General features: G+C 47.0%; 1 protein-coding gene across 1 annotated transcript in view; it reads right to left on the reverse strand.

Annotated features, from left to right (window-relative positions):
* Window positions 1-564: 564 nt before the first annotated feature.
* The window catches only part of XKR4 (XK related 4), a 285,138-nt gene continuing 268,850 nt past the window's right edge, over window positions 565-16,852 (reverse strand). The window contains exon 3 of the mRNA XM_006191064.3: window positions 565-2,933. Coding sequence (XP_006191126.2) covers window positions 1,987-2,933 — 947 coding nt within the window. The 3' untranslated portion in view covers window positions 565-1,986. The remainder of the gene's footprint in view (window positions 2,934-16,852) is intronic.

A 16,852-nucleotide genomic window follows, 5' to 3' on the forward strand; every position in this document is an offset into this window, starting at 1 on the left:
TGGCGGCTCTAGAACACGACTACTTAAAGTGAATTGGACAGTCCAAATAACTGATTGGTGTCAAACTGACTTTTTCTTTTTAAAGTGACAACTAATATTTAGTCTATCAGTTGGGATAATACAAAACCAGGGAAGGGAGTTTAAGACGTCGTCCACTGTGGTCAGGTTTGTCATAGTGGATGGATGGAAGTTATCGTTTATGTCTCTGATTTCCGGGGAAACATTGGCCAGTCTTGACAAGCCCTTTCTAGTCAAGCGGACTCTCTCGTCACCTGATGTTCTAATAGCACCCCTGGCCAGGTTCCTGGGGGCACCAACATTGTAAAGTAGGGGGGTCTTGCAAGAGACAGGTGTTCTCAATCTGCCGAGGCAGGCTGATGGGAATCTGTGGACCAGTGTCTGACGTCCCAAGCAACTATGATGCTTAAAGTGTTTTAAACGATTCCAGGTCTATAAAAAAAGGGATGATGCCTAGATGTGTACCCTATATTTTTATTACAAAAATATTGAAATAATCCATGAGTTATTCCACTCTGCACCAACTATAAAAAAATACTATCAAAGTTTGACCGGCACTTTTAATGCAACAAAAAGCACCATGACCGAGGACGCTGGGAACAGAAAGTGGGGAACGTCTACTTGCTGGACGGAGGCATTTAAAACCCAGAAGCCTGTAGGAGTGCGACTTCACAAATGGTTCAATTCAGATCTTAGCTGGATCTAGTGATAGGCCCCCGCTCAGTTCAGAAGGGATTTCTCATAGCATTCTCACTGCACTGGTCGGCTCATACTTACTAAAGAGCGTCCCAAAGCTTCCGAAAGACACGTCACTTTGCCCTTGAGTGGGGGAGGGGGAGTCTGTCCACAGAGGAGAACGTGACCGCGCAGCTCTCCTCTGCTTTGTGGGGCGCGTGCCCGGCTGGCCGGGCTCCCCGGCAGCCCGGCTCACGGCGGCGTTTGGCACTAGAAGGGGCGGCGGGGCGTGCTCCGGGGCCCCGCCTGCACCCCGGGCCTGAACACAGCCTGTCTCTCCCGCAGCTCTGCCCGGACGTCCCGTGCGAGGCGCGCAAGCTGCGGAATCAGACGCTCGCTTTGCCTCTCTGCCCCCCGGCCCCCCGCTTCCTCTTTGTGTATTTATTACAGTTTCGTAACTGAATACTGAATCCTGATTATCACTGAACCTACATCGCTAAGTTATGGAGCTCCTTGGTCTTGTCAAAAGCCAGACGTGGGCTGCATAGGGTTTCTGTCATCAAAGATGATTCTGAACTGAAAATTTAAAATTAAAAAAAAATTCCTGAAATGTGTTGAAAACGAACCATTCCACCAACTCTAATGCATGTGTAAACTCACTTGGGTTGTCTGCCGCTGGATTATCGGCCCTTCACACAGGGTACTGGTTTCCACATGAGAATGGTTTATGAATTCTGTCTAAGCAGTACTAATTGTGTTTTGTTTCTTCTCAGGTCTGGAGGGGTATGTTTTCTCTCTTTGTTTTTGTGTTCCTGTGGGAATCACAGCTTCGCATCAAGCAAAATCACCTAAGCTATTTTGACGGAGGACTGGTGTGTGTGTGTGTGTGTGTGTGTACACATGTGTGTGTACGTGTGTGTATGACTCAGTACATTTTATGCAACGATCAGTTAACTCCATCAAAACACCCTACTGATTGGAGGCAACACTTTCCATCACGACGGTGCCCTCCGGCGGATGTGCTAAAAGACTGTGCGGGAGGGGCTGGCAGCCCCAAGGGGTACTGCTGCGCTGGTCCGCCCCCTGCAGGTGGAACGGGAGGCTCCCGGCTGCTCTTTGACAGGAGGCCAGCAGCAGGCAGTCGGCTGGCGGAGGGTCAGACCTCGTCCTGACGGCGGTCAGGCTAGGACACCACCGCCCGCCGCCCCGCTCTCGGGTGCAGGTTCGTTATTGCCGCAGCCCTGCTGTCGCCCCTGCACCTGCAGGGCGTGGCCCTCCTCCAGGCCCTTCGTCTCATAAAGTGGTTTCATACTCCAGCCGCTCCTGAATGAGAGCGTCGTCTTTGTACTGCAGCCTCGGAGGAGACGGGGAGCATTCAAAGGCCAGAATGGCCTTTCGGAGGCTTCGGTCCAAAACATGTCTCTCCCACGCTGGGTACCTATTCCTGAACAGGTCAATTTTAATGACAGATTCTTCAATCCGTGGTGGGCGAGACGATGGGGTGGATGGGGCCGTGGGCCTCACCTGAAAGACAGGGACACACCCATCCCGCTCTGCGAATTTCTGGTCGCGGTCACCGGCCACGCTGCGGTTATTGGAGATGGACCTCAGGGTGCTCGTGGCCACCTCCGGAGGCAGAGAGAAGGCAGCGGCGGGGTCTTCACAAGCACAGCTGGGTGACTGCCCGAACCTGGGTCCGTTGGGGTGAAAGAAGGCATAGTACATCAGCATGAAAACCACACCGGTCAGGAAGCTGCTGAACACCACGCACAGCGCAGGGATGGCGAATGCGTCTGCGATCTGGGGAGCCTTGTAGAGGTACCAGAGGGCACTCAAGGCGGTGTTTTCCAGAAGGATGACCAGGTAGTAGGTGAAGAGCCTGCAGCGAGTCCTGCCTTCCTTGACGTTGAACCAGCTGAAGATGTAGATGATTCCCACCACCATGTCGAACACGATCTCCTCCCACTTGGTGATGCAGAACTCCGTCTCACAGTGGACGATCCAGAAGGTCATGATGCACCAGTGCAGGACGATGAAGATCCCAAAGTAGAGCTGGAAAACCGAGGCGAAGAGGGCGAAGGTGATGACCCTGGCGGCGATGGTGAAGAAGTGCCAGCAGAACTGGATGACCACGGCCATGTAGCTGATGGGCTTCTTGTCATCACGAGAGTCCCGGAGGGCCTTCTGGTAAGAGGCCAGGGCCCAGGCCAAGGACACGAGGGAGGCGGCTGCTGTGAAACCTGCAAAAGCAAGCAGGAAGACGTGTCGTCAGCAGTGAGATGTGCTGTCGTCCCTGGAAAGAAACCACGTGGGGCTGGCGGCTTGGGATGGCCTGGCTCTGACCACAGCCTAGCTCTCAATTTCTTTGGGTTTCAGCTGGACTAAACACTCAGCTGGGGCTCCAAGGATCTGTCCTTAATGGGGTCCCAGCCGTATGGAGACGTTGTGAAGCCAATGGCAGTGCCACTCAAGACCAGCGTGGCGTGTGGGGTCTGAAAGCTGGGAGGGGGTGGCAGGAGTCTGTGTACTTGGTGTGAACAGACTAGGGAGGCGGCTTTGAGGGGTAGGACTGGCGCTGTGGGCGGGGAGCGGGCAGAACTGGGGCGTTCTTTCAACGTTGCTGCTTATTACCTGCATGACTTCGGACAACCATTTAGATTGGTGTCCTTGTTTAAAAAGTGGGCGATCTCCTGGGCTCCCTGTCCCCCGTGAGATTCTGCGATTGGAAGGGATGAATAATCACAGGAAACTTGAGGGTTAGCTGGATTACCTTTCTACTTCGAGGCAAGAATAAATGCAGTCCGTTCCCCAAAAGAGAGTGAACTATTTCTTGGAAATAAGAAAAGGAGCTCACAGACCCTCGCTGGCCTTTTCTCGTGATACCTGCTGTTCAGTCTGTTCTAATATCATCTGTTACTCCTCTTACAGCTTCCTGCTACTAAGGAGAGGAAATGTCTGCACATTGTCATTCGTCTCTTATTCTTCCACAAATTAAATCTTGTACAGAAATCACTTATCAACCACTTTTCTTGGTATGCAGCGAGCCCTGTCTGGTTAGATTCGCCCCTAAAAGTAGGTTTCTAAATGTAAAAAATCATTTTTATTGCTTCCCTCTCCTGCCCTGGAAGCATCACCTCTGTGGCCCAGAGGTGGACAGGGCTCCCCTGAAGACACACTGCCCCCTTCAGGAGACAGCCCTTTGGAGAATTCCTCTTTGTCACTGAAACACCAGGTCAACCGGCATTGCAGCTGGTTACTCAACGAGCCGTGACAAGACTTACCAAGACTAACATAGTTTTGCGCGTTTTAAAGTCCAGCTAGCTCTTCTTCACCAGATCTATTACTAATCCTGTGGAAATGACAGAAGAGGGGGGTGCCAAGAACTTAGGATGGAATTGTACTTTTCTTTTTATATTTTGATCGAGAAAAGCTGTTGTCTATGGACCTTGAAAAATGAATTTAAAAAATGACTATTTTAAAAAAAGATACTGAAGCAAACAAACAAACAAAAAAAGCTAAAGGCAAAGGGTAAAAATATTAGCAGATAAGTAATACTTACATTTTCAAATTCATTTTCTTTGTAAGGTGTACTCTTTAATGAATATGAACCCCAAAGCAGGTAAGTAGTACTTTAAGTAAAGTCTAGTTTAAAAGCAAAAAGGACTCTTGCTGGAAAGAGCCACATTAGTTGATAGAAAAAAAAGCATTCAACTTTGATAATCATTTCTTACGCGTGCTCCTGGAGTCAGGTGAGCTCCAAAAACAATTGATAAGGAAAATCCTTTCCAACAACCACTTCTTATATCTACTCCCAATCAAGCCAGCAGACTATCCACATCTCACACTGGATTTCCGGGTTTTTTTCTGGCCAGCACAAAACCCTTTCATTACCGTACCTCTCGGCAGTGTTGGCAATATTTCTAGGTCAGTTAGAGGCTGGTGCACAAGGCGTTTACAGTGCTATAATTTCAGATCAGGGTACCAGTGAATAAAGGATGTTTTTCGAAGTGGTGAAAAATAGTAAAAAAAAAAAAAAAAAACAACAAAAAAAAAACACCTTACATACATGGCATCATAAAGTTATCTGTTGTCACATTTCAAAGAATTGAAAAATTGGCTTCTTCCAAAATCCCCCGTCATCGTTACCCCTTTTACTGTTATGTCCTGAGAAAGGAGTCCAGCCTGCGTTGGGCACTCCAGGAACCTGCTATGGCAATATGCTGGGGGTGGAAAAAGGAAGATTATTTATCAGCTTTGCTTTCTATGTATCTTGCAATTTAAAAAGTCTCTACCAGGGGCAAATTTCGTGTCCATGGTAGCCGCCCAGTTTGTGAATTGTATGCTTTGGCAAGAATTAGCACTCCTCTTTTTCATTTGATTATAGTTTTCTTTTTCATCTGTTTAGCAGCTAATTTTTATAAGACAAACACATGCCTGAACAGAAAACAGGGGGCCGTCTTAGAATTACTCCTCATTACAAATTCACGTCTGACACAGGATGCTTAGTTCTTCTGCTTTTCACGAGAACCCTGTCAGCTCAGCTGTTTCACACCCCAGTGCAGACTTCCTCAGCAAAGCACTGTGTTACTGTTGGGGTAGAATTCTCGGGAACTTCTGCGGCTGGAACACGGAACTCTAAGAGCTCCTTTAGGCAACAACGTTTTAACACTTTTTTATTTGCAAGTAATCATAAACTTGCAGAAAAACTGCAAGAATAGTAAAAATAGTAATTGAGAGTGTGTTGTGTACGTTATGGCTGCTATGGTCTGAGTGTTCGTGTTCTTCCCAAATTCGTACATTGAAATCCTAACCCCTAAAGGTGATGGTTTTAGTAGGCAGGGCGTCTGGGAGGTGCTTAAGCTTTGAGGGAGGAGCCCCCGGGCACAGGATTTCTGTAGAGAGCCTCAGCTGTCATTCTGCCGTGTAAGAATAAAATAAGAAGTCCTCGCCGTAAAGAGAGGAGAGCTCTCACCAGGGCAGGCTGGCACCTGATCTCAGGCTTCCGGCTTCCAGAACCGTGAACGAGACATTGCTGCTGTTGATAAGCCACACAGTGTGCGGTGTATTGTTACAGCAGCCGGAACAGACTAAGACAATGAGTCTTTACCCTAAACTACATCAGTGTCTCTTTCCTATGAAGGAGGATATACTCTTAGCCGACCTCAGTAAGTGTATCAACTTCTGCCCATTTAACTTGGGTACCATACTGTTTTTTTCTAATCCTGCATCAATACTCCATTTTCATCAATGGACCTAAAAAATGTTCATTACAGGATTTTTCTTCTGGTACCAGATTGAGTCTAGAACCAGGTATTGCATTTAGTTGTCTTATCAATTTAGTTTTCACAGACTTTCTTTAATTTTTATGACTTGACATTCTTTGAAGAGTATGGTACCTCGAAAGAAAGGAAGAAAGGAAGAAGAAATGAGTGAAGGAAGGAAGAAAGAATTCCAAATACAGAGTCAGAAGCACAGGGAGAACGAGATATTCACAAAATGTGCACATTTCTTCATCGCTCTCCTATTCTGCTTCTTTGCAATCTCAGCCTGAGCTGCAAAAGCCGAAACACTGAAATAAAATCTGTGTTCCTGATGCATTTTTTGTGGCTTGGGTGTAAAAAGGAATTCCCGGAGAAACCCAGAGAACATGTTGTAGGTTTTATAGCCTAATTCCCTAGATGTAGGAGGTTCGGGGAATTGAACCAAACACTCTAGTTCTCTGATTCTTCAACAAACAGCATGAACCTGTGTTTTTCCTACTCCTTAGGAAGGTCCAGAGACGTTCCCCATCACAGGCCAGCCAAGGGTTAGTCCCAGAAAGACACCTGTCCACTGGCCCACGTTCACTACCAAACTGCAACTTATGAGAAGGGATCTCTTAAAAAATATTACTTTGTAAGATTTCAAACATACACAATAGCAGAGAGAATAATACAACAGGTAGACCCTTCCTGCGGAATCAACTAACTGGCCTGAGTTCTGAAATCCGTCACCGGGGAAGCACGAGTTTTGGCCAGCAGGGGGCGCCATGTCTCGCTCCTCCCTGAACCTTCCAGACGCTCCTCTCCCTTTCCTTAGAGATGGAAGGGCTGTGCTCAAAGCTGACTGACAGCTGATGTTTTCTCGGCCCAGCCTGGGAAGCCTGGCCTGCCAGCTCTCCGGGGCCGGCTTCCCCTGGCCCTTCTGGTCCCCCAGCCACGCCGCCACCTCTTCCTTCCCCGGACGTACTCCCTTCCTGGAGACAAGAAACGCTGTGCTCGGCCTTGAAAAACCACCTCTCTCCGGTTAATCCCTACGCATCCCTCAGTGTCCAGTTTAAGCACCATTCGTGTCCTCAGGAAAGCCTGTCCCAGCCCCTGATCTAAGCGCCCCCACTTCCCCCTTATAAACGCGCCCCACACCCCGTGCTCGTCACAGCGCACCTGTCAGTCCGCTTGGGTACCAGTCTCCGAAACGAGTCCATTCGTCATGGGTTGCCCCTCAAGTTGCCCCCAATCTGCCCACTATCTTGATCGCAAACATCTTGTCTTCCCTTCTTTTCACCTTATTTCTGCAGTCAGTTTAAGTATTTTTGGAGGAAATTTTAAGTATCTTCTCACCAATGGTTTGGGAATGTATGATTTACAGCATAACCTTCCTCTTTATGGCGGTGAGATTATCACATGACCATTCATAACATATATAGTCTTCTCATCACAAACATGGTAACTTTTCCCCCTCAAGGTACACTCCCTAAACAGAAGACAGACTGACAGACAACACATTGGATTTTAGATGACAATATCACGTTGAGTTCTTGTCAAAAAACCTCATGGTTTCCTTAGTGGCTGGGAGGCACACAACTGTGGACAAGTAAAGAAGGAGCGAGTGTTTGGGGGGCCCTGCTGTGTGCACAGGGGTGAGCCAGGTCTCTTCATCCCTTGTCCAATTTAAATTTCAGGATAACACTCTGAGGCCAGCACTGTTTTGCACTCAGGGAAACAGACCCAAAGAGAGGCTAAATAACTTACCCAAGCTGATGTGATTAGCAAGGACAGCAGGCATCTGAGCTCTCTGTTCTGTCTCCAGACCCTGTCCCCCTCCGCCACTGGTATGGGATCAGCACCCACAAAAGGCGAGATGAGGTGTAGACAAGAACGGGAGGCCTCGAACTTCCCACCACCTGAACGTGTGGGCAACAACACGGCAGGATGGAGGTGACCCCGGAATAGTGCCACCGCTCAGACATCTGACTCCAGAAGGGCTTCCATCAAGCCTGCTCCTTCAAGCTCACAGTGACCCTCCTTGTTCCCAGGCCAAAGGATCCCGTTTTGGGTTCTTTTCACAAAGTGGATCAGAAGCGTAAGCACCTGGGAGGAAAGCCATGTTTTTCTCGTCTTCAGCTTTCCTGGAGGAGAACAGCCCTCCTAGTGCTCCTGATTTTTTATTGGAAGAAAAATGCTGCCCAATTTGAGTTGATTATATGAGCCCAGAGTAGCAGGTCACGAAACCAGAATGGTTTTCCATTTCTTCAGTGTGTTCAGAGCTTGTCTCTTAGCTACAGGTATAAAAGCAGGAGACCTGCTTGGCTGGACTCCTATCGAATTCACCCAGTTGGGAGAACGTAATAATTGAAAAAAAGTTGAGCCCCCTCCGCTGTGATCTTTGTTGAGTGAGGTAAAGGGAAGGAAAGCAGTACAAGCCCCGTGGGATCTAAGATGCTCTGTACCTCCTTGCATTGAAACCACGTTATCTCTGTTTTAAACCTTGTAATAGTTCTGATTAAAAATGTTTAAACACTTTAATATGTTTAATTTTGGTAGGGATATGCATTCTCTTCATAATCCATCCTGAGAATTTCAACTCCTTTGCAAGGCAAATTGTAAGGCTGCCAAGACGTTGATAAGGAAGGGAAACACTGAACTGAAATTAAAAAAAAAATCTTAATATGAAAGCAGTTGAAGAAATTTGTTGGGAGAAGCAAAGTGTCTCCCATCCTCCTTAAGAAATGTGGAAAGTTATTTCTTTCTGATTGGAAAAAAGAAAATCCTAGATGACCTCATGTAGCTCCAGCCCATTTTTAATCTTTAATTTTATTATTTTTAGATTTTTATTAAAATTTCCCAAGAAGGCAAACGTTTGGTGTGTGGGAATTTGAAACATCTAATACTTTTTCTCTAGGAAAGAAAACGTTCTGTATTTAGGAGAAGGCAGGAAGTCACTGTTCCTTGTATAATGTTACAAACTGCATGGCTAAATTTACATCGAAAATAAAAAGATGATGGAAATTACAGCTCAAAAGACAAAAAACAAATAACCTGAGATGCCCAGTAGAATTAAATTTTCCTTTAGAGCAAGTTTATTTTCCATACCATTTTTTTTTTTTTTTAACCACCACACTATTTTTTCTTGAAGTTTTTCCTCCATTGGATGGTAGGGGGTGTAGTGGAGCAAAATGAAGAGAAATAAAGAGGAAATCAATATAAACAGCTCATACAATTTAATAACAAAAAACCAAAAACAACCCAATCCAAAAATGGGCAGGAGACCTAAACAAGCAATTCTCCAGTGAAGACATACAAATGGCCAACAGGCACATGAAAAAATGTGCAACATCACTGGTTATCAGGGAAATGCAAATCAAAACTACAATGAGCTATCACCTCACACCAGTCAGAATGGCCATCATTAAAAAGCCCACAAATGGTAAATGCTGTAGAGGGTGTGGGGAAAAGGGAACCCTCCTACACTGCTGGTAGGAATGCAGTTTGGCACAGCCACTATGGAGAAGAGTATGGAGATTCCTCAAAAAAATAAAAATAGACTTACCACATGATCCAGAAATCCCACTCCTGGGCATATATTCAGAGGGAACTCTAATTCAAAAAGATACGTGCACCCCAATGTTCATAGCAGCACCATATACAATAGCCAAGACATGGAAATAACCTAAATGTCCATTGACAGATGACTGGATAAAGAAGCGGTGGTATATTTATACAATGGAATACTACTCAGCCATAAAAAAGAGTAAAATAATATTATTTGCAGCAACATGGATGAACCTGGAGATCGTCATTCTAAGTGAAGTAAGTCAGACAGAGAAAGAAAAATACCATATGTTATCACTCCTATGTGGAATCTAAAAAAAGAACGAAGAAGACACTAATAAACTTATTTACAAAATAGAAACAGACTCACAGACATAGAAAACACACTTACTGTTACCGGGGGGAAAGGAGGTAGGAAGGGATAAATTGGGAGCTTGAGATTTGCAAATATTAACTACTATATATACAAATAGTTAAAAACAAATTTCTTCTGTATAGCACAGGGAACTATATTCAATATCTTATAGTAACCTTTAATGAAAAATAATATGAAAAGGAATATATGTATATATATGCATGACTGGGACATTATGCTGTACACCAGAAACTGACACATTGTAACTGACTATACTTCAATAATAAAAAAAATTTTTGAAAAGCGGGAATCAGGGGCAGAGACAGGCAGACAGGAGCTGTGTCCTCCTCTCCCCTGGCAAAGAGGGATATGGATGGACAGCAGCCAAAATAGAATAATAGTTAAAAATACCCCGATACGTATCAAACACGTCTGAGTGGCTGCCTTCCCACCGTTGCAACCTCCTCTGCTCCCCACAGCATCACTTCTTCTATTTTGCCCATTTTACAGATGAGGAAAACAAGGCTTAGGGAGCTGAAGTAGTCTCACCAAGGGGCAGCAACTTCTTCCTGTAAGGGACCAAATAATAAATCTTCTGGGGTTTGTGGGCCACACGGCTCTGTCGGAGCCTTCGGCTTCGGCACTGCAGGGGGTTAGCAGCCTTGGACAGCACTCACATGGGAGAAAAGACAGGCAGTGGGGTGAATGTGGGCCACGGGCCTTAGCTTCCTGACCCCTCGTCTAACCTGTGGACACGTTTTTAACAAGCAGCGGAGTTAGGGTTTTACCCATGTTTCCGACTTTAAAGTCCTTACTCTCTTCCCTAAACTCATTGAGATATTTTGGGCCAATGATGAAACCTGGGGACTTAGGGGACACTTTTTGAAATGGTTATAGTGTGTTCACGGCCTGAACTGAAGCCCTGAATTGAGGCCCTGCCACCCACCACCCAGCCAGAGAAACCAAGTCCCCGGAAACCTCGGTGGCGCGGGGTGAACTCACCTCTTGAAGGTCAGCGCTAAAGCTCCCTGCGAGGAGTGCGGATGTCTGGCCTCAGTAGTAAACTTCCTCATCATTTCAAGGAAAGCAGGTGGGCATTTGTGAAGTCAAAGGGCAGGGCGGCCCCCTGGGTCAGGCTGGCCCCTGGCTGCAGGAAGGCCGGCCCCCCCCCCCCCCCCCCCCCCCCGTCGGGGCCCCAGCCACACCAGCCGAAGCGTCTGGGACAGAGCCTCTGGCTGTTTCTCTTTCTCATGTCCCCAGGGTGCCTCTGCAGGCTGCCGCGCGTGTTAAGTGTGACGGCCCGTGTGCCTCAAATCACCTGCTCGTGTCACCAGTATTGACAGTTACTGGCCTATTTAGAAGGGCCTGTGATTCAGGGAATCCACGGGATAGTGACAGAGTCTGGGTCCCCCGGGTTTATAATCAAGTGTTAATTCTGATGAGACCTACTGTCTAGTCACCCGCATTCAGAGCTATTCATGCTTCGAGGACTTGGAAGGGGGCCCAGAGGATGCAAAACGGTGATGCTGACCCTGGGTAAATAAAATGAACAAGAGTGAGGCAGGCTGGGGCGGCAGGGGAGGAGGGCTGAGGCCCTGTGGGGTGGCACTGGCATGTTATGCTCGTGGTGACATGAGATGGCATAAATACTTGCGCTCACAGACATGGGGAGCCAAGCACTTGTCTGGTGGGAGAACCTGCTGAGTGGGACTCTGCCCTCGCCGAGGACACGCCACCCATTTGTGCAGACGTGTGCTTGGCGCTACCTTTCAACGATAAAAGGATAATAGATTCGCATCCTGAAGGCGCAGACCCAGGTCCTCCCCTTTCCCCCCTCACCCCTCCCTCCACTCTTTCCTCTGATCAGCGTCTACTGAACACATCTGCAGGGCCAGGCGCCCAGGACATGGACGTATTTCCCTAGAGGAACAGCAGGCCTGTGTGGAAACACACACGTGCTGGCCCAGCCTGGTGAGCGGGGGGAAGAGGAGCGGCCTGCGCCCGAAGGATGCTCTGTCTGGGAGGGAAGGCAGCCCAGGAACGAGCCGGAGCTGGAGGTGTGGCCGAGGCCGGGTTCGGGGAGTTTGGGGAGGAGCAGGGAGCTGGCCAGAGGACGCCAGGAGACCGTGGTCGTGCGCCCCCCCCCCCCCGGCCCCGAGCTGTCCCCAGGCCGCTGTGAGGTCCGCATAAAGGACAACGGACACTTCATTTATCAGCTTCCCACGGCTTCTTTTTCCTGGCTTTATTCCTCAGACGATTTCTGGCAGGAATGGATGCTCTTTAAATTAAGAAGCCTTTCACACGCTGTAGCTTTCTCCAAGGATCACCAATGTCGAATTGGAGGGTTCTTGAGAGGTTCAGGGAAAGAGGCCCTTTTGGGGGTGGGGGTGGGGCCGGAACCCCCAGCTTCTGCCCTGTTTTCGGGTGTCCTGTCCTTTGCATCACCTCGTTTTCACTTTGTCAATAAAAGGGACACGGCTTGCGCTGGGACCACTTCATACTGCAGCAATAAATTGTGCTTTCAAGCCTGGCAAGGCCTTTCTAGGTGATTTACAAAAAACGCCCGAATACGCGGAGCGCGAGCCATTTGTAGCATCATCTGTTCTCGGGGCTGGACTGGCTCCGCGAGCCGACCCGCCGGGACGCGAGGGCGCGCAGGGGCGCAAAGCTGGGGGTCACCGGCCTCGCAACCCGCGCCCCGCTCCCAGCATCTCCTGTGGGGTGGGGGTGGGGACCGCCAGTGCCGGCCGCCCCCCCACGCCCCCCACCCCGAGGTAAGACACCGAGGGGGGTCCCGGGAGCCTGCGCCCCCTCGGGGGGGTGGGGGGCGGTGCTGCGGCTGAGTCGCCTGTGCAGGCTGGGCTCTGCCCGAGGGGAGGAAGCGCCCCACTGGCTGTGAACGCACTTTGTAAACTATGAGAGTTTTACAAATACTAGGTGTTACCTTCATTGCTCAAAAATAAATACAAAGGAAAGAACCTCACAGTCCGGATTACTGAGGAGCACCGTGAAATTTCTTTTAATACGTCTCTAGGTGTGAGAGACGCCTTCCTTTCCAAAAGGTGGCCTCAGACCTGGCAAGGGCTCTTCTGGTCTTAGAGGACAAAGCATCTGGCACATCGGCAGTTCTTAAACCTTGGGAATGATACCCAGCTTGCAGGTCCTCTGTCCAGGGGAGCTGAGCCGCATCCAACCAGCCTCTTCTAGCACAACCTTGTTTTACAAATAAACAGGCCTCTCCCCAGCTCAGGTGAGCCAGCTCCACGTGCACCTTCGTGACTACAGCGAGGCTCCCCACCGCGCCTGCTGCTATGAGTACAGCGGTCCCCTTTCAGAGCTGTCATAGTTTGAGGTGCCCTTAATATTTTGAGCCACAAAACTCTGGGGAGACACACTTACTTGAAATGACCTATGTCACTGCTAGTTTGGGATGATTATAGAGATTTACTGACAGAGTCAGTAGTAGAAAGAAAGAAAAAAAGAAAAAGAAAGAAAGAAAGGGAAAGAAAGGGAGAAAGGGACGACTGGATGAAGGAAAGAAGGAAAAGAAATTTAACTCAGTTTAGAAATTACTGCTGGAAGTGTGAGTTCACAGCGAAGTTTTGACTTTGACAGAATTGAGGGCATGCTACCCCAGAATATGACACGTTGGCATATTAAATATTTCACGCTGAAGGAATTTGAGAAGCAGCAGGTTCAGAAAGTATTTCCTGGCCTTTCCCTGAAACTTGTTACGAGACCCTCATGTGAGCGGTGTCCTTTCCATCCCAGGAAGAAAGGAGCATCCTTATCTCCAAAGACGGAGGGGCTCGGAGGGGCACGTCTGAACCACCAGGCCCTGCTAAGCCCCCCAGGTCACTACATGCCCTTGGCTCCCACCCAGGGTGCTCACGCACGTTTCCATGACATTCCCATCTTCATCAAAATGCTTGGGTTTATCTGTGTTTCTTTGGGTCTTCATTTCCTTATGAAGGCTTATGTGTCACGTAAAACTTCTATTAAATACACTTGTAAGCTTTTCTCTTGTTTATCGGCCTGTTGTTATGGGGGCTCCAGCCAAGGACTTAGAAGGATAGAAGGAAAAGATACTTTCCTGGTCCAGCAGCTCTTATAAATCAGCTGTTTAAAGCAACATCGCGAGTAGTGATGAAGGTCACTGATAGCAAAGGAGAACCCGCACCAGGTGACAGGTCTCGAGCGACAGCCCCCCTGACCTATCCGGGATCTGCAGGGTCTTAAACAGAAGGGAGGGGAGGCAGGCCTCCTGAGACTCTCCCGGTGACCGAGAAAGGTGACGTTTCTCAATTTGGGTAACATTTGATATGTGTTTGTCACTAAATTGAGTTCAACAGTATGAACAGACATTCAGCTGTTTCATTTCCATCCCCCACAGTTTATCTATTCAAATTGGCTTCAGAACTATTTCAGACTTCCTCCTTTCGTTGAACAAATGGAGAGTTGCTTTATGCGCAGAAGCACCTGAAAATCAGGGCAGCACGTGGGTCCCCAGTGGTCGGCAGCGGGAGGTGGGAAGGCCATCAGAAGCCCGGGTAACGAGGAGGAGGCCCCTCTCCACCGCCCCTTTTACACCCTTGTGCTTGCTCTCAGGTTCCCTCACACCTCGCTCGCTCGGCCCCACAAAGCGTCTGGGCGCCTTCCTAGCCCACCTTGGCTCTACCACCAGGCTAACATTGAGAACCCTCAGGAGATCCTAGTCCTCCACCTCTTTTGAAACTTTTGGGGTTTTGGACACATATCTGGGCCTAGATCTCCATCGCGTTTCCCCTGCTGAGAGCTCTCTGACGTCTGCTTGAGCCACCCCCTTTGGAAAACCCATCCTGCCCCCTCCCTGCTGGTCAGAAGCTCTGTCCTCCTGCACCTCCTCGTGTACACCTTGCTTTCAATTTCTGAGCTGTTTATTAGCTTTCTTTTTTTGTGAGATCCATGAAGGTAAGTACTCAATCCTATTCATTCTTATACTCCCAGAGACTCTGAAAATGCTTAGCACACTTGATAATGACTTGATAAATTGCGCTGACTTGAGCTGCACTGCATTGGGAGGTGCTCTAAATTGGGGTATTCCTGGCATGTCGTGCTTGCCTGTAAGAAAGATACAAATGACCTGGGTCTGAGACTGTTTATTAGTGCCCTGGGGCTGAGCTCACCCTAAGGGACAGACTATATAAAACACAAATCATCCAGATTCCCATGCCCATTCCTTCTCTAAGACATGTTCCTAATAGGACAGAAGTAAATTAAATGCAAGCCATCACCAGGTGTAAAGGCTTTTCAATTAGGATTTTGCACAGCTAGCAAGCAAAGAACAGCAATTTCCCAAGACAGAGACCTTTAAATGGAAAAGACCAACTCCAGATTCAAAGCCCTCTCTCAGTCCTCTAAAATTGACCAGAAGAATTATTTTGAGCTTTCTAAAATACATATGGGGCGATTTTGTTTGCATTAAGGAAAACTGAAGTCTGAGTTCTCAACAAAAATCCCTGAAATTATACACATTCCAGAATCTTTTGATTAGTACGATATAAGGAATGGCACAATTTGGAGACGCTGATACACAAGTGGTCCAGTATTCATGGTAATTACACGATCACTCTGAAACAAGTCTATTTCAGTTTATTCTGAATGATAAACTTATAAAAAGAAGATGAGGTGGATGACTATCAAATAAATACTGTGAAGTAAATGATTAATAGAGAATAAGGAAAAAATACAGGAGTGACATCACAACTCTAGGCTAATATTATTATTCTAAGTGAGCACTTAAATTTATGTCTGAGCTTCCCAGATGCCAGAGGAAAGAAAATGGGCGAAGTAATTCTCACTGTTGAATAAAAGCAAGTACTGCTTGTCCTGGTAAAATATTCCAAAAGTGGTGAACCAGCAAATGCTGCATTCGCAGTCCATGATTTCCACTGTAAACTTTGCCAAAAATCTAAGAAGGCTTATATGCACAGTAGTCTGTTCTGCCTGGGCTTTCCCCTCAGGAACGGAGAAACGACAGAAAGGACCTAAAATCTGAATCAAACAGGGTGTGGAGCCAGCTCCTATCAGACATTAAGAGGGAAAGGGGATGAGAATCATGCACATAAGTGAAGCAGTGTGTGTGTAATATGGTCTCTACATTGAACAAAGTTGGAGGATACAAAATCAACATGTGAAAATCAGTTGCCTTTCTATACACTAATAATGAACCATCTGAAAAGGAAATAAAGAAAATGATTCCATTTATAATAGCTTGAAAAAGAATAAAATAGTTAGAAATAAACTAACCAAGGAGGTAGAAGGCTTGTACACTGAAAACTACCACATGCTGCTAAAAGAAACTAAAGGCATAAATAAATACAAAGGTATCCGTGTTCACGAATTAGAAGACTTTATATTGTTAAGATGTCAATACCACCCAAAGTGATCTACAGACTCAATACAATACTTACCAAAATCCCAATTCTTTTTTTGCAGGAATAGAAATATCCATCCTAAAATTCATGTGGAATCTCAAAGGACCTTGAAAAGTAAAAAAAAAACCTTGAAAAATAATAAAGTTGGGGGACTCACACTTCCTGTTTTTAAACTTAGTACAAAGCCACAGTAATCAAAATAATGAAGTGCTGGCATAAAGACAGGCACTTAGGACAATGAAAGAGAACGAAGAGCCCAGAGTTAGACCCTCAAATATATGGTCAAGTAATTTTTGACAAGGGTGCCAAGAGCATTCAATGAGGGAAAAATGGTCTTTTCAAACAACAGTGCTGGGGAAATTGGATATCCATATGCAAAAGAATGAAGTTGGATTTTAATTTTGCACCATGTATAGAGATTAGGTAAAAAAGACTGAAGACCTAAATGCTAGAGCTAAAGAACTATAGAAGTCCTAGAAGAAAACATGGGAGAAGATTTTGCTTTTGGCAGTGATTTCTTGGTATGACACCAAAACACAGGCAAAAAAAAAAAAAAAAAGATAAATCAAACTTAAAAT

Source organism: Camelus ferus, chromosome 29 (assembly GCF_009834535.1).
Source record: "Camelus ferus isolate YT-003-E chromosome 29, BCGSAC_Cfer_1.0, whole genome shotgun sequence".
NCBI classification, from domain to species: domain Eukaryota; kingdom Metazoa; phylum Chordata; class Mammalia; order Artiodactyla; family Camelidae; genus Camelus; species Camelus ferus.